The 18,914-nt window shown below is 39.1% G+C and overlaps 1 protein-coding gene across 50 annotated transcripts in view; it reads left to right on the plus strand.

Annotated features, from left to right (window-relative positions):
• The window catches only part of cast (calpastatin), a 36,940-nt gene that overhangs the window by 1,757 nt on the left and 16,269 nt on the right, over window positions 1–18,914 (plus strand). For 13 of the 50 annotated variants that reach the window (XM_032512833.1, XM_032512830.1, XM_032512836.1 and 10 more), the window contains exons 1-2: window positions 4,119–4,332; window positions 17,884–17,952. In XM_032512833.1, the coding sequence (XP_032368724.1) occupies window positions 4,258–4,332; window positions 17,884–17,952 (144 nt within the window). In that variant the 5' untranslated portion in view covers window positions 4,119–4,257. Of the gene's footprint in view, window positions 1–4,118; window positions 4,333–9,831; window positions 10,068–12,085; window positions 12,137–13,539; window positions 13,630–17,883; window positions 17,953–18,914 lie in introns of those variants that run through there. The other 37 variants (XM_032512834.1, XM_032512844.1, XM_032512854.1 and 34 more) reach the window with 8 other exon arrangements.

Raw genomic sequence — 18,914 nt, forward strand, 5'->3', positions numbered from 1 at the left:
GACTGTTTAAACTGAGAAAGGCTTCAACACGCACACTTGAATTAAACGCACAATGAATTAGTTCCTGTTATTCCTCGAAGTGGGGATCAGATGTAAAATGCACTGCAGTGTCTTAATGTTACTGTTTCAACTCAATGTATTATGCGAATAAAATACATATTACTTACAAATATACCTAAATATAATAAAATGCCTATTTGACCAAAGTTTGCGTTTTGATTGTTATGTAGCATTAGACTTTCACAAAAAAATGTTAGATAAAGCAAGAATAGCAACAAGATGATAAGACTTGTACATGTGTAAACCCCCAACACAATAGGTTGAAATAACAGCATCCTGTACAGACCTTCCATTGTACTTACTGGCATGAACTCACTCAGCACAAGCTGGTGCATGTATGTGTTTGTGTGTGTAGCAACGAGTAGCAGCTGTTTTTGTACTTGAAGTCCATTTAGCAGGTCTTCAACCTACAATCCCAGCGCAGGGTCTGACTATAGCAAGGTACTACCATTACCTCCTGCTGTCTCATAGATACTGACTCCTCCTGCACCCACACACACACACACTTCTTGCAAGATTGACTTTAATAGGCATTATTTTTCCCTAAATGTGTTATATTTCCCAATTTGACTTAACTTATGAAATAAGTTGGAAATAGAAAAAGAAACTTTATGATGTATGTGGTCATAAGAATTTTAGGACCTAAAATGGAGCCACAGGTCAGAAAGGTAAGCAACTTTGTGACTTACTTGCATAACTGTAGATGTGTGGGCATAGTTCTGAAGGGAAAGGCCCATGCTGGATTGCAGTATACTGTATACGGTTTACAGTATGTAAAGGAACTTTGTGTTTGTCTCCCCCTGCTGAGTTTGCAGATGCTGGCTGATCAGATTAGACCTGCTTGTCTGTAAAGCTGCCGCCCAAGAAAACTATTTGTGCTCACTCTTTTGTTGAAGAGGTGCAGTAAACCCAGAAATTCCTGAAATACTTTTATCTTAACTAAAAGTCACATGTATTGTTACCAGGAATTCCTCTTTATCTTTATAGAAAGTGTATATGTATGTTTTTTGGTTGTTGTTGTTTTTTTTTAATATCTTTTTAAAATTCTGTAAATGTTTACAGTTATGTATTTGCAAATGGCTGCAGAGTTGTTAAGCCTCATACACTGCCTGCCTAGTTTGTGCCAAGCCCTGCAATCCCTCTGGGAACAGGAGCCTGTGTAGGTGACCCACCCAGTGTGTGAGGTAGCCATGGGCAGAGTTTGTAGATGTCTGCGTTGTGCTGTGGTGGATATAGTGGTGACTATAGAGTACGACACGGGTCTAAATATAAAGAAGAGAGCCAGTTTAGCATCGGAGTCCAGTTACATATGCACACTTATTTGGCCTGGCACTCGCACAAATGTTTATGACAACATCTGGCATTTCCTCCATTCATTTTCAATCAAAACAGTTATTTTGCACATTAAAATGTGTAAGTAAACTGGAATTTTGTCTTGTGTCCTGAATGGAAAAAAAGTTAAAACAGGAAAAATATTAAATATACACAGTATATACTGTATATATACAATATCACAGTTCAAAGTGTTTTCCCTATTGATTTGTTTGACTGTAGATGCAACATATTTCCAAAAGTCAATGAGTAATCGTGTTAAATAACAGTGATTTTAATATTGACAAACCTAATCGTGATTAGGATTTTTATTCCATAATCGAGCAGCTCTATCTCAGATAACACTCATGTTATCACTTGTTCCTGTCACTTAACTGAATCTTTGTGTGCAAATCTGGCAAGCTCTAGTCACAGGTCAGGTGAAACACACAACACAGGTCACACTAGTGATACTAGTCCTACTACTAGGCTTTGGGAGGTTACAGTACAAGACCTCTTTTTTAGCCTGTAAAACCAGTTAGTTTTACAGGCTGGGTCATTTGGCACTTCACATCAGCAAAGGTGTGTCATGCTGCGGGGGGGTACAAAAGCCTGTGTGTGCATGTGTACACACACATGTGCAAGCCTGCTTGGGCATTTGCAGAAGTGCATGTACATTGCAACGTGTAGTACTACTGCAGGGCTGTGTGGCAGCTGTATATCTGTGTAAGTCATTGGATACAGAAAAGGTATAGAAAAGCAAACATGTATGACAACATTCCTTTGGTGTAAGCACACTGGTTTATCAGATGGAATACAGCAGAGGTTTTAAAAGTCTGACGATGTGGGCCTACCATCAGACAAAATTGAACTGATCCTTGAACCCCCACCTCCACCACCAGAGTTTTTTGCCTGCATGTCCATAGGTTTACAGCACAGGACAAATATATGTATACATAATACATGGCTGAAATTTAGTTTGACTGAGTTATGGCTCCGAGAATGATTTGTGATACAAATACTGCATTAGGTGTTCTAAAGTATCTTTATTGTCTCCATGAGCTGTCACAACCACTTGCTCCAGCATGAGTTTAAATACACCTTCAGGAGGACAGGAACTTCAGAGAGTTGGGACAGTACTACACAATAACACATTGTGGTTCCAGTGTACTGCCTTCTTAATTCTCTCCTAAATTGAGTGTTCATTAAATGTAAAATGAGTTGTGCTGCTCCCGAGCTTTTCCTGTTATGCTTCAGCAGATTCTCATATTTAATCAACGTAAAAGATTGGCCCTCTGGTGTTTTCTTTAATCTTCCATGTCTGTTAGTATTAAGTTATGTATATATGTTTGATTCTGTAAGAAATCTAAGGGATGGGGTTTCTTGCCATTCAGTGTATTCAGTAATGCACTTACAGTGATGTTAAAGGTTGAATTAAATGTGGCATCCTTAAACCCTTTTATGTCACATGCAACAAGGAAGAGTAGTTTTAGTAACCATTCAACCTGTGTGCTGCCACAACAGGTGTTTCATATCTTGGCTGGTTTAAACTCAAATAGGACAGTACATTATTTTCATATTTTGCTGAGGTGTGCTACTAAAACATTCTTAAGTGAAAGGCTGATTTTATCACATTCACTCTCTCAAAAACTGTATTGTCTGCACACCCCACCCAAGAACTGCACAAAGGGATGTGCAATACACCCAAGTCATTGCTAGGAGAAAAAGGCTCAAAACGATTATTGTACTTTGCACATGCATTGCCTCTTGTAAATTTTCTCCCACATAAACACTGTATTCGTGTTTTTGGTATTGTAGAATGTAGTGCTGTCTTCCCACTTCTGTAGTTTGCTGAGTATGCTGTTCAAAAAGTTCAAGTGAAACATCTTAAAATTATGGAAGGTGAAGGTTAAGAAAGCCAACACCCAGTAAATGCATTAGTCATGTGTTCTGTAGAAACACTCCCTACATTCTGGTTTCACAAATAAATATTTTGTCCCAGCTGTTTTGATGCACGTAAATCATGATACAATTTGCCACAGATAGACAATCTTTCATTGTCACAGTCAGTGTCTTTATTGATAATTCTCACCTGGTGACCAGATGTTGAAACAACCAGGATTAAATCATTATCATTCCCTGCGGTTATCCTCAAGAAGTGATGACGTCATTGCAATATAGGATGAGGTTGAAAGTTGTCTCAGATAGTTCACCCTGATGTAATAAAACTCTGGCCTTTCCCTTCATTCTCACAGGCAATTAGGCAGCCAGGCTGGTTGAACAATCTTTTATTGTGTGTGTGTACAGTACATAATTATATATGTGCTTCTATGCCTGTGTGTGCTTAATGACTATATATCATCATAAATCTGGGTGTGTGCTTGTTGATAAGTGGCTCTGAAAAGTTGCATAGTTTTACACACCTGCCTGTGTGTGTGTGTGTGTGTGTGTGTGTGTGTGTGTGTGTGTGTGTGTGCTGTGTGCGTGTGTGTCTGTGTGCGTGTGGGTGCGTGTGGGTGCGTGTATTTTTGTATGTTGAAAGCAGCTCAGATGTTGCCCCTTATCAGGTGGGTGTCAGCCCATGGTCAGGTCACTTCCCTTTATAACCCAGAGAGTTACGGCCCAGCCTCTTGTGACTTCCACTTCTGAGCCTTTCCTCCACTGCCCCTCTCTGCTCCCAGAACACGCCCCCCTTCGGTCCCTTCGCCCTCCCCCTCTCTCTCTCTCTCTCCTCTCTCTCTCTCTCTCTCTCTCTCTCTCTCTCTTTCTCTCTCTCTCTCTTTCCCTCCCTCCCTCCCTGAGTTGGAAAAAATGCAGCAAACCAACAGACAAGGCAGAGGCCGACAGACATACACTCACACACGCTCATAGGCACTTTCAGCCAACATGGGCCAGATATTGAGCTGGATCCGAGGCCCACGGGAGGGCCAGGCCCTGCAAGATGTGTCCGTGGAGGAGCAGGTTTGTGCATGTTTCTATGTGTGTGTTTGTGCCATGGTTTTCTGATAAGCAACTAACCCAAAAGTATTCACGTGTGTTTTGTAAATGAAAGTCAGCTTGATAGTATCAAGCTTCATGTATTAATGCTCTGTTTGCAGCTGTTGTTTAGTTAGTCCAGGTTGTCCTGTATTTTTGTGTGTTGAATGTCTGTTACTCTCTCTCTCTTTCTCTCTCTGCTGGAATGTGAGGCTCCAGGAAAGCCTGTGCGAGTTCAGAACAACAGTGTGAGTTTTGTAGTAGTATAATAAAACCAAAGCTGGGACAAGGCCTGCATTGTTTACAACCTGTTGCTACAAGTACAATCAACAGGGAAAACTGATAGACCCCTGTTAGTGATGATTGTTACAAGAGATATGTGTCCTGGATTTACTGACAATAAACATCAAGTTTGGTATTTTGTAGGTCTCGCCCAAATAGCATTCTCCTGTGATAATCTGCAGTGGCAGATGAAGCAATATTAAACGGTATGTAGCTGGAATAAGCTTAGTGTTCTTGTTGTTTTTTCTTTTGCACAACTTGGAATTTAAATGGACTGTAGGTCCTGTAACCTCAGTGCCACTATCTTTAGTTACATTTTTACATGTTGTGCAGACAAAGCGACTATGAAATATGACAGGTCTACATTGGCTTTATTGATGTCAGTTCTTTGTTATCAGGGCTTTGTTACTTTGCTCTGAGTCACTCTATGTGTTAAAGGTGAATATGTTTCCTGGGAGGAGGAGTGCACACAGCTAGCCTTCAGATTTTTAGTTGGAAGGTTTTCATTGTTGTGTTTTGGGTCAAAAATTCTCAGCTGCTGCAGCAGTCTGCTTCCTCCCCAACTCACTGTCGTCCGTCTTAGGCTGACAGGAAATGGCCACTGAGAAATGATACATTGACTGGACATGCAGAGCAAAGTCTAAAAATGAGAAGACAGTAGAGATAGCAAACAGACAAGCTGAGTAGATGTTTGACACCTGTGTTTGCATGCTGTGATACTACTAACAGCTATTTCAACACTGCAGATTTGTAACTGATTTCCAATACATATCATGTGCAGCATATTTCAAAACCTACTGAGAACAATATGTTGAATACCTCTACACTAAGTAGTATTGTAAGTACAGTAGCACTGTTTTAATAGAGTTTTAATGTTTTTAAAGTTTTTAAAGTCCTTCACTTAGGTAAAACTAGAAATACCACAGTGTTAAATTACTCAATTTCAGGCAACAATTGCACATTCAGAATTCAAAATGACTCACTTAAAGCAGCTATAATAGATATTTTTATAGTAACAATACGACAGTGTGACAGGTGTCACCCGAATCTGCAGGTTTATATTATTATTATTATTATTATTATTATATAATAGGTGTATTATGATAATTGTACATGTAAAGAGTATTTTATTGTTGCAGTTGGAACTAATTCTAACTGCTTTACATACTGCTAGGTCTTGAGGGAGGTTCTGACACTGGTTGGTTTTATTGTATAAAGCACAAAGTTGTGCTTCAGTACAACATAGTGCGCAGGAAACAACATATCCAAACTTGAATTTCTTAATTTGTTTCTTGATTATAATATATAAAATATAAATCACCACAGACTACCTGGAGCCTGTGTGATGTGCATCATGTCACAAGGTGTCTGGGTGCTAAAGTTCAGATGTCATCAACAGCAATTTACTATAACTCTCTGCTATTTTGAGCCACTTACAAAAGCAAAGCTAAAAAAAAAAAATGTTTCTAAAGGCAGGAAGACATCAGCTGTGTTGATGAGATGCTTCTTTACAATGAATTCTTGATGAGTTCTTGTGATGTGTTTGTAGAAGAAAGTGAGCCAAAGCATGTTGTGTTCATGAACATAAGTACACAGACATTTAATTGTTGACACATATCCTGCACAGCTAAATAATAGCCTTCCATTTTCTGTTAGATGTGTTTTTTAAATATTGTTTTCTATCCCATTGGAAGCCTGTGCACTATTACTTAGGACTCGTCAGGACTCGTCAGATTTCTCACTTCACTGTCAGTTTGGCTTGAGTCACGCCAGTTATATAAAAGCAATTCAGGGAGCGTTTCCAGGCCTCTGGGCTAAGCTGAGAATGTGCTTTAGTGAGACGTTGTTGTTCAGCACCAAACTCTCTCTGAACATTTGTTTCGCTGTCTGTTTACATATACCATGCTCGAGGAAAAGCTTGGGCTCGTAGCTACATACAGTGACGTTTGTCCCAACAAGTAAGACAGAAGACCCAGCAGTCTGACGCTAACTGGAAATTGTAATGTGATATAATGATTTAGATTCTTAGTATTGCTCACTTGGAAGTGGAAAGTTGAAGTTGATAACTATTTCCAACCATGTCTTGATGTTATTTATTTTATATATTAAATATATTATATTTTGTTCTATACTTTAATGTAAGGTAAAGAGTTTGGTGCTAAACAATACTGTAGGTTAGTAGATGGAAGTAAATGGACTGTATTTATATAGCGCTTTTCTAGTCTTAACAACTACTCAAAGCGCAGTAGAGAAAGGGCCTATTTTTGTGTGTTTCTAGTTTGTGGAAATGTGGGTCAACAAACCAGCAGGAAAGTGCTGTGCTAAATTTAGAGATGGTACATGGACATGCCATGCAGCTATAGTTTACTGTTAAGTGTGGTGGTGGTTGTAGGGGGGTGGATGCACACATTGTCAATAATAGAGTTTCACAGGGGTCACTATTTGACATTGATGCACTGAAGTCACTACTCAACAATCAAATAATTAATTAAAAAGAAGTGATTTCTATTGAATGGAGCTGGAACATCTGCATTAACCCTTTTCTCATAGCCCATGTGTGTTCTCTGGGTTTGATTTTGATTTCAGCTTTGCGATACAGGCAGTGCTGTTCAACAGCCGACTTTCCTATCTTAGATTTCCAAGCACTTCCACCACTCTTGAATAAAACACCAGTCAATAGCCTGCACCTTAAAATGCATTACCACAGAGTGATATGGAACCTTTAACAAAAATAAAGATATTCACAGTAATGGAATCCTGTATGAACAACACATAAGTTTGATGTAGACAGTTTTGCATTTCAAAGATTCATTAGATGAAACAGACTACTTTAACTTAATGTCAAGGAAACTAGATGCAATCATTTTTTGATATGCTGAAGATAAAAGTGTGTGTTAGATTAGATGGATACTTTCCAGTGTTTTTAGTCAAACTAAAAACATGAATACTCATTTTTAGTGAAGATAGTTAAACAAATCAAATGTGAAAACATCTTGTACAGTAATCCTTCCGGCAGGTACTGTTCTTTTTACAAATTCGCACACTCTTTTATAACCTCCAGAACTTTTTGGCAAAACAGTAAAAACTCCCTAAATTCTCCCAGTAAGTTTACAATGTGAAATGTTTTCACTATGATCTCATGCCAGCAAAAATATACACCAGTTCTGTATTTTCCCACAGACTTTGTTTAAAGAAACATGATAGGTTACAGCCTCTCACTTTTCCTGTGAGCTCCTAAAACCAGAATCAGAGATTCAGAGTAGAATCCCCCCGTTCCCAGCTGTGATAGGCCAATTTGCCTGGATGGGTGGGTTTGCACGGTCTGCATTAGCTCATTAGTTGTCAACAAAGATAAGTGATACCAGGGGTTACCAAGTAAGGCATTTGGATCTAGTATAGGAATGCATAAAACATGCCAGCTCTGTCTCACACACATAAACACTCACAGAGTCAAAGACACAAAGGCAAGGGGGAAGGGTCTGTTGTGTTTGTGGAGTCAGTCAGGGCAAAGCTGTTAGAGAAGTTCATTTTGAATGGTCCAACAGACACACATTTCGGCCACGGAGATGCCAGGGCAGGGATTGTGCAACACGTCGAGCATATTTGTAGCCTGGGAAAACCCTGACAAACTTCTGGAAAATTTGAGATTTGCTCTGCAAGTCAGTCTGGCTGTCGGTACCAGATCTGTGCTGCCTGCACGATCCATCATGCGTATGTGCAGGATGTTCATGCATGTGCAAATGATAATCCTGTTTTACGAGGATTTATCCCACTGCACAATCTGTTCCACGCTTCCGGTCGTAGTTGTAGCGATCTGCCGTTAGCCTCCACCGTGACAGCTAATTTGGCTAACCGCTAGCTGACAGCTTTATTCAATCTAAAATAACATAAAATAATAAGTTAACTCAAACTAAACACTGGGAAAAGCAGGCTACAGCTAAATTAAGACTTTACAGTAATAACTATAATGACAAGTATTGATCAATTGTAATTTAAATGAACACAAGATAAGTAGAACTGGTAAATACAAGCTGAACAGTTGCTCTATTAACTTACATTCTAGCTTTGCTGCTGGCGACCGCATACTTAATACTGGACCAATGTCAAAGATTGTTGTTCCCATAAGTTACTTAGACACAAAAACACAGTATAAAACAGGGTCCAGGTTGAAAAATCGTAGCTACCCTTTAAAGCAATTTTATTTATGTTCAGAAATGCTTCCAAGAGAATAAATATGGATTCTTAACAGTTCAATGTGGGGTGATGTAAATAATAAATGCCATGCCAAATTATTTGCTAAACCCAGCGCAAATATCACAAAACAACACTGAAATGTTTTTTCTTCTCTTTGTTTCTTTGTTTTAAAAAACAACAAATGCATAACCAAGGACAGTTTGAGTAATATTCAAATTGTTCCTTTGCTTTGCATTAGTTATGGCAGTGTTCTAGTGCAGAGACAAAAGGCCTGTGGCACAAATACAGTATAGGCCAGTCTTGTGTCCATTCAACATAACACAACAGACTGATACACAAGTTGGCAGACACAGTGAGCCCACAGAGCAGTTTCAGATGACTTCAGACAACTCTCTATTCATTTTCATCTAAGTGCTATGAGTATTTTAGACACAGGGGGGTGCTCTTCTCCAAAGTCCTCAACCCTTTAACATATTTGACATGTTTTGTGGTTTATGCTTAATCTGAAAAGTACTGTGTTTTTATAAAATTCTTACATAACCTCTGGCTGCCATCCACAAGCTGTGTTTACTGTCTGTTCCTTTGTTCAGGGGTTACTTGAACAAAGATGAATTTACTAAAAGTTGTGAAAGTCCAGAGAAAACATGTCTGAATGTTTTCTGCCCAATTGGATCTTTCTTTAATTTACAGTTTTTCACGCACTCTGGCTCTGCAGTCTAGATTCCTAAGCAGTGAGTCTCTCAGGCACACCCAGACTGCTGCAGCAAATCCACTTCTGCCTCATCATCACAGCTTCATCCTTCATCCACTCTCCCTGTAACTGTTACTGTGAATATCTAGGTGAACGCCATCTTGTCTGTTATCATACTGCAACATCCCTCCTCTTAAAGCCTGCCCCGACCCAGCCCAAAGTTTCCCCAAAGCAGACTTGGTTATTTTTCCTGGCAGGCTGTGAGCAGTGGGTGGGTCTTTGTTTGTCCGACTGTCCAATCTGACCGAACTTGCTCTTCTGCCTTGTGACTGAGAAGGTGGAGCCAGAGCAGCACAGGCTTGTTGTGCCCCTTTCATGAAGGAGGAGCAGCAAGTTTTTCTGTATGTTTACATGTGTGTGTGTATGAATATGCGAGTGCTTCACACAAAGTGTTTCCACAGCAAGAATATCAGGTAAACCAGCCTCAAGAGAGCATCTTGGTAGTATACACAGCAGCATATATAGAGGAAACACACTCACAACCAGACCTATGGTATGTATCTGGACTGCATTTCCCCTTCATGCTTGCACTTTTGTAAATGTCTGTGTGTGGAAGGGCTTCCTGTCTGACTGATACCTTTCGAATTACTGCTGTGGTTAAAATCAGATGGTTGGAGGCTTATCGTTCATGTGTTGGCATCCAGCAGTTCGCCATGTTGTAGTTGTGTGAGAGCAGTTTTTGGTGATCAGGTTTGCTGCCTTTCGCGTGTCAAGTTAAGAAAAGAGTTGGCAGAAGACTGAAGAACTCTTTGTTAGTGGTATCATTTTAAGGACCCAGAGAGCAGTTGTCGCCAAGGTTACAACAAAATAAACAATAAATAATCATCTGTATATATTGTGAGTGCACTGCACTAATGTTTCAAAATAATTAATACGGCATCAGGATCTGACAACTCCTAATGGGGCTTTAAACAAAATGATCTAACAGTATCCAGACTTCTATAAACTAGGGTTTGTTGGTTATTGTGGATTTGTTTTTTTAAAGTATGTTCGTCAGTGTGAACATGATGGACAAATATAGAACAAAAGCTGTGAAATAGAAGATCACTGTATGTGCTTCTACCCTGGTTTCTTAGTTGCAACAATATATTTTAGAGAGAAGTAACAGTATACAGTATATTCACCCTGCACGGAATGAAGCAGCGTACAATGTGAGAAACTAATACATGAAACCAGTACAGTGCTGTTAAAGTTTTTTATTTCTTCTGTCTTTCATGGGATTGTAAAACGTATTAACAGCACAATGTTTGCACAAGTAGCATATGACAGTAGATGTGACTCATAACATCAATCTTGAGTTTACCAAGCTCTCTGTTTGCTCATCATAAGATCTTCCCTACAGCAAAAATATTCACTCTTTATGCAGCTCTGCACTGGAACTTTAGTCAGACGACAGCAATTAGCTTCGTTGGTACTTTTAGACCTCTGCTCCACATTTATACTTGTAACACTGACTGCATTTTTCATCATTTCCCCCACTGAGCCGAGGTTATCCGTATTATTACTACTGACCCTTTAGTCATGTTGACAGTGCTATAATGAAATCATAGCTAAAGCTAAGAAGCTGCTTCCAGCCATATTGACGGTCTACATGTTTGTGGCTTGTTGGGTGGGGCCCAGCATTAGTCATCAGTTTTCATTACAGGCACAAGCTACTGCTTTGAAAACTGTTGCTAGGTAATGCCTGGATATACTGCATTGTTTCTTTAGTTCTGACTGAACAAATACTTGGTGAGTTAAATGAATCATGCAGGGAGCGGGTCCCCGGATGGCATCGTAGCCATCTAAAACTGGCCAAGGACTCAAGCGGCAAAGCTGGAGAGTGTCGACACTTTTCATCTTAGATGATGTGTCAACCTGCATGAATGCCAGTTTAAAATCAGCAGTGGTTTCAAATGGCACTCTGCTGCCATCATGCACACTCTGAAATCTTGTCTATTTTGATCACACGCACCATAGCTCTCCCAGAATGACCAAGATGTTACCATGATGTCCTATTCCCAACTACGTCATTCAGTGTTGTCCTCACTGGTTGCTGCTACAAAAGCCAAAGCTTTGTGACTTTAGTCTATGTGTATGCAGAAGGTGTGAGTGTTGGTGTCACCATGTGTCTCACCACAGGAGATATGGTCAAGTAGCTCAAATAAAGTGGGTTTTGGGTTTTAGGATTTATGTCTCACTGTCAGATTTTTTAAAACTTGGCTGTGTGGCTTCTCAGTTTTTGATGAACAGAGTTTCCGTCTCGCTGTCAGTCCCATAAACTGTTTGATCACTTGCTTCGTTGTACATCTGAATGAGCCGGACATGGTCTTAAAATCCTGGTGACTTGTAATGCCATTGATTGAGAATATACAACAGGCTCTCTGTGCACATATCATCAATGGTATGTGTTCATATTTATCATTGTGCTTATATGTTTCAGTCTACAACTGCTCTAGTTCACAGTCTTTCTATGTGTCTGCCAGCTGTGATTTCTGTTTAACTGCTGTTTATATGTCCTTTAAAAAACAGATACACGGCAACTATCGGCCCCTTGCCTTACCCTGACAAAATTTCTACCATGTATCCTACAACTGTGTGAAATGTCTACCATTTTCACATGTTTATTGTACAGGGGCTGGACAGAATAACAGGAACACTGAACCATGCTGCATAGCATAGTGACAATACAATCTGCAGTATTGAATTACAGTGTCTGCAACACCGCAATAGCACCATAAAGGTAACATTTGCTGCAGGGGTTTAATAGGATACATTAGATTGTAAAGTGTTTTTGTTACTTTGTCCACCCCATGTATGGCTCTTCATCTTGGCCGTGTGAGAAAAGTCCTGATGTGTAAATCAAAGCCAAAGTCACGTACTATTTGAGGCTATCTTCTGTTCCCCTAATGTGGGTTTCTGTGAAAAACTAAAGATGATGACAAAGTCTTAATGATTTTCTGTCCAAATCCAATGGTCAGTTGGTATTTATTAATGCACTTCCTGACTAAATCTGACCCCCGTTTTTGTTTAAACAGTTTATGCTATTAGAATGCATCAACAAACGCTGCAGCTAGCATGACATTTTGATGGCACAGCTACTGCATGGCTAAGCCTCATGGGTAGGCCTGGTTATTAAACCTCATGACATTATTGCTACAAATCTAAATGTGTCCTTAGATCCAAATGTCGGAAAAAAAAGTGAAGTAGCGAAAACGTTTTTTGAACGTTAATTACAACAAGCTCTTTGACAAAGCATCTCACACAGTATGTTACAAAAACAGGTAGTATTGACATGCACTTATATACACAAAAATCGACACCACGGACACACAAGATGTAAGAGATTACTTTCCTAATTCCAAGCGTCAAGTTCTAATTCAACACTATTCAATTGCCGTATACTGTATGTCAGTCGACCACCTCTCTAAATAAATGTCCATCCTGAATTGTAATTCTGCTGATATATTTTCCTTACAATAGTGACAGCTTTGACTCTTTGGGTCCATTGGTCTAGGGTGGGTGGGTGGGGTTTAAGTCAGTTCCTCGTAATCATTTCATTGGCTACTAACAACAGACCTATGAGCATTTTTCTTTTTTCCCCCAACCCTTGATATTGAATTTTTATGATGAGAGTTAATGCCTTGTTTACTTTTGTACTTTTGTTTAAGGTTGTGTTACATCATTTAACATTGGATAAGTTCAGAACTTTGGCTTCTTTTGTTAAATTAAAATAGTTGTTTTGTAGGAAAACACTAGTTGTTTTGGTATCTGTACCTAAATTTAGGGATTGTGATAAATATTACAGAGCAGAAGCATAACCTGGTGGTAGGGCCAGCTTTTAGATTTCTTTTTTTAAATTCTCCCAGAGGTGATGGAAGCATAATAACAAAATACATGAGGCATGTGCTAAAAGCTTTAGCTTGCACTATACTGTATGTGTGCTGTTTGTATTTTGTCGGTCAAGGGACTGGTCTGTTATCTAGCAGGGAACAGCCTGCATGAGGAATGTAGGAATGCTGCAGTATGGAGTTACAAAACACAGAAAGCTTGCAAAGTGTTTAGATGGGTCACAGGTGAGCAAAGAGTTCCGTTTGTTGTCATAAAAACCCCTCAGATTTAGCTTTAGACATACAACTGAAACTGAAGGAGTAGATAATAAATTCTTAACTAAACTTGATTACAGTTTAATTACTTTTCTTACCGTTATCCATATAACGTATATAGGCATAGCATATACATTTTCTGAGAAAACTTTGTTCTAAAATGATGTATTATTGATAATTTTTATAATTTGATACAGCAAGAGTCATCTTGTAAACACACTTTGTAGTGCCCCTCCTGTCTGTTATACAGTGCATTGTTCCCCTAATAGGCAGTGAATTAAATAATTGTTTGCCTATTGGAAAAGTATATCTGGATGATATGCTTTATGTGCTGCCCAACCTGTCTTTTCTTATGTGGCATCTGAAGGCAGGGCTGGTGGGGGACTTGTACAAAGGTTTTGATGCCAGACCGAGCCTCTGGGGAGACGTTTATTCTTTGTTTTGTTTCAAAGTAGATCTCCTCCCAGAAGAAAGCCTATTCACGAACTTCAACTTCCGGGATTGCTCTGTTGCCGCTGGAAATTCCACTGTTTGTCCTTCTTTCGACTGGATGTATATTACCTTATGATTTCTTTTTGTTGGAATTTTAAATTCCAGCCAATTTATGAGGACATTGGTAAACTGCTCCTCACATCTCTGCAGGGCAAATCCAGACAGCTAGCTAGACTGTCTGTCCAATCTGAGTTTTCTGTTGCTCAACTAAAACAACTTTTGAACGTATACATTGTTCCACCAAAACAAATTCCTTCCTGAGGCTCCTTTACAGAGGCACCGGGGCTCTGTGTTGCGCTTAGCCATTTGTTTAAAGACATGCAAATAAACCAGAGCATGTTTTTTTCTCCCATCCCAGAATGCTGTGTGGACTAGCCAGACCCTCCTTCGCAGTGCTGTGGAGGAAGGTCTGGCAAAGCGAGACTATACTGAAGGTTATGCAAATGCATTTACAGTAGATGCTAATTAATGCAGGGGGGTCAAAAACTAAAAAAGCAATGTCACATTACCTTGAGATCAGCAGGTAAACACATGTTTCCATTGTTTGGGTCTTGCACATTGTTAGTGGCATGCATGCTCTCATATGACTAAATAGCAAATAATCCATTGCAAATTCAAAATTAAGTTTGGAAATGGTCTTCAAGAGCTTTTCTGTAAAGGTAAAGAATAGAGCAAAGTAAGTAATGATGTCATTCATTTGGTCACAGGGACATGATATATTTATTTCCAATGAGTAATCTGACATGTTATGTCAAGAAGGTATCACACCACTGTGACCACAAGCCCTTTATTCAAATTAAATGACTGCTTCAGTGTATCTTTAAATGATGTCGATGTTGTACCCATGGCAGGGCAGCCGGGCTAGTCGTTTTCCCCTGTTTCCAGTTTTTATGCTAAGTTAAGCTATCCGGCTGCCAGTTGTGGCTTCATATTTACCATACAGAAAGGTATCATTTCATCTAACTCAGCAAATAAAGCAGCATTTCCTATTATGTTGCACTGTTCACTGCTTCAAATGAAAACAATAAAAAGCGTCTTGTAGAAACACATGTTTATATCATCAATTTACGGTATCAACAGAAGTAATGTTTTGGTATTAATACTAAAATAATTGTATAATAGCACCACTATCAGAATTCGAGCATTATCCAGGTCTAGTGTGATCATACAATGTTCCAATGTGAGACTTGATGCTCCATAATTTAAAACATTTCCAACATTAGTTTCATAATTTTGTAATGAAAATACCTTAGCTAGTAGGTTTTTGTTTCACATACAAATTTGACCTCCAAAACACATCTGACTTATCATGCATTACCACCCAGCATGCAGCACTACTCTGCTTCCTTTCTTTCGGTTATTTTTGTGGTAACTTAGCATGTGCATTAATCAAAATTTCCTGCATTAACAGAAGCAACATGACATGGGATGCCCTGGCTGCTTGTGACCCTCACTTCCTCCTTTTTGCCACTTCCTCCTTATTCTCTCTCTAAACAGCATTATGTTGACCCTCCAACAGTCAGTCTAATAATAATTATTTCTAAACAGAAAAAAATATGTCAAAAGAGAAAAAAAGGAATTAAAATAGGACAGGTAGGAGCAATTGTTAATTAATATTTATTTGCTGTAATATTGGTCCTCTCACTCCTTCTCCTTCTAATAAACCTGGGTTGTGATCTTAGTTGTGTTAAATGTACACTAATATCAGTGTGTGAGAAAATCATTGACTTAGTTGCAGTCATTTCTGAATTAGAGGTCCCAGATTGCCAATGGTTCAGAACGGTGTAATTCACAATGCTCTCTGTCTCTGTCTTGTCCCAGCTCTTGTTCGTCTATGTTAACCTTCACTCACTGTCGTCATTCACAGACATATAACTTGACTTTACCCTCCATCCTGCCAGCTCAGTGTAACTGTAAAACGTGACACACAGCTGGCTTAACAGGTTAACTCACTCAGAGACTTATAGGTGCGTAGACATGGGATAATGATAAATGGTAGACATAGTTTCTTGTCTTGGGGCTCTACTGCACCTGTCCAGAATACTTTTAATTTGAAACTTATAAGGCACACACAAAATGATGTAACATGTACAGTAAATTACAGGATGTTTTGCAGTGCAGTGACTGACAGCCTGTGTGATAATATCCAGATAACCCCACAACATTGCATGATCAGTACCAGTCCTGACTTCCCTGGGGCCCTAAGCAAAATTCTTAGGGCCCATTTAGACCAGACCGTAATTGTCGCTTTGTACAAAAAAGAAAAGCCCAAATAGAGATCCAATTGTCCACAGCACCAGCTGTCAAGTTAGTTTCACTGGCATTTCTTTTCTGTTTGCTGTATCAAAAACGTATCAAACCATGACACCAATGTCTCTTACCGAACCGTGAATTTTGTGAACCGTCACACCCTTACACCCTTACACCCTTCTACACATAATGATATTAATGATAAATACAGTTAAATGTAAACTTAATATTTGTAGTTCCCTCCTTTACACTGCAAATAAATATAAGTTATGTAATTGTTCTGTCCTTGTGAGTGAGGACTTTCCTTTAGACAGAAAAGAGTATGTCCCCTGTTCCCTGAATGAGGTCAATGCGCTAGATTTGTTTTGTTTTGTTTTATATCGTTGCACCTGTTACAGTAATAAACAAATTAACTACTGTCTGTAAAAGTAGGTTGCTGGTTTAATGCTTTTTTTAATTTTTATATTGAGATTGTAAACTGTATGATACACCTTAACAATAAAACATTAGGAATGGCTGTAATAAACTACAAAGCGGGAAAAGGTAACAGACTAACTAAGACACTTCCAATAGGTAAAGTAACCAAGCTTGTATGCTTAATTTACCATCATTTAAAAATAGACTTAATAATATCCTTCCTGATGAACTTTATATGTATCTTTTCTGAGTAAAAAATATTGTTTGTGGCAGCAGTTTGATGACCAGGCCAATTAACAGATGAATTGGATCTTTAGCATATTTTTTGTGACTGAACCAAAAATAGCATCAGCTAAAACAAAACTCAAATCTTATCAAGCGGAAGTCTGAGATGACAGCAACACTGACACAGTTTGATGCACTAGTTAGTGTGAGGAAGTGCAGTGCAGCACAGATCACTGCCATGTAAGTTTGCCAAATGGCTGCATTTGGTTGGACCAATTTAAGGGCTAACCTCGTTGAGTCTCTTTCTAGACTGATGGGAATTATCTCAATGATAATTGTACACTCTCTGACGTCAGCTTAAGAGAAATTTGTGAATCCTACATTTTTTGTTACTGTTGTTGGTTGCTAAGGCGACCGCAGACAACAACAACAATACTCAGCCTTTGCACTCTGGTGTCAAACAGTCACACCCTTCAGTTTGGAATGTACGTAGCACTTAAATCAAATACCTCTGACTGCAGTATGATGGATGTGTTGGTGGGCATTGTAATATATTGTTACCTCTCTATCTCTGTCCTTTTCTGTCTTTCTCTATCTTTTCCTTAAAAGTGAAAGTTTAAACCAGTGTTGACAAACATGTTTTTCTTCTCCATCCAGAAATGAGCTGCATGGTGTGTTTTGTTTCTCCACAAATGTTGGCTGTTGTGAAACCAACATTGCTCTGTGTAAATCTTGAAATGATTATGCTGGTTTCTTGGTAGATTTTAAGTAACCTCTCTCTCTCTTTCTCTCTTTCTCTCTTTCTCTCTCTCTCTCTTCTCTCTATTTGTCTCTCTCTAGTCACAGCCTAGCCAGGCCACACCCAAACTGGCAGCCCAGGTCCCCACGGTGAAGCCTGCACAGTTTGAGGTATCCAACACTTCTCTTCAATGCCCTGTAACAGTGTATTGTTGTTTGCCTGACCTCTGACCTACTCATTATCTGGACTATGTGTAGTATTGTTACTCTATCTCCTGTTCCAGCTTCATGTTTTCAGTAGTTTTAAGTAGAGTGACGGAAAAGGTTAAGCTGGCCAAGCAGTAGAACACAGAAAAGAAAACTTTCCGTTTCCTTCCATATAAGCACAAGAGAGGTAACACCCAGTTTCTCAATGGGAAGCAGTTTAACCCCTTAATACTGCTCTTAAATAATAGATTGAAGTGATTGAACCATCATGTTCCGTTTGATGGGTTGTGGATTGGAGTAATTTCCAAATGTTACAATAGCTCTTAAATCTTTGTTAAATTGAACTGGACATGTTAAAGTAATTCACCAGTATGTTAATCAAGAACTCAGGAATTTTGACAATGAATTTTGACTATGAAACAGTTTATGACTACAGGTCTTTTTCAACATACCAGCACTAATTCTGTCGCTAGAAAACCCTTGGCAAACTTCAACAAAGACTTTATTTGGCATGAACTGTAATTTAACAAATATTTGCCTAGTGCAATTAGTAGCAGACAACAACAGGACAAACTGGTCTATAATGCATTAAGTTGGAAGGTATGTGGGTTGGGTTCATACAATTGATTAATGTGGTGGGATCGGCTCCCACACAACAGAAGTCGATGCTGTTGTGTTACATGCATGCCTCTCTTGCACCCAGACGACCGGGCATCCTATGGGAAATTACACACTGGGGCAGCACTGTGGCTAAAATTTGAACTTTAAAAAGTGTCTGTGTGCAGAAAATAGTATATTGTGAGACAAAGACATGTTTTAAACTTACCAAGTTATTTAAAGGCTAGAACTAGGATAGACCTTGATGCCCCTTTTCATTCCTACTTTGCCATAGTGGAATGCAGCTGCTCACGTATCAGTAGCGGTGT

This window comes from Etheostoma spectabile, chromosome 4 (genome assembly GCF_008692095.1).
Source record: "Etheostoma spectabile isolate EspeVRDwgs_2016 chromosome 4, UIUC_Espe_1.0, whole genome shotgun sequence".
NCBI classification, from domain to species: Eukaryota; Metazoa; Chordata; class Actinopteri; order Perciformes; family Percidae; genus Etheostoma; species Etheostoma spectabile.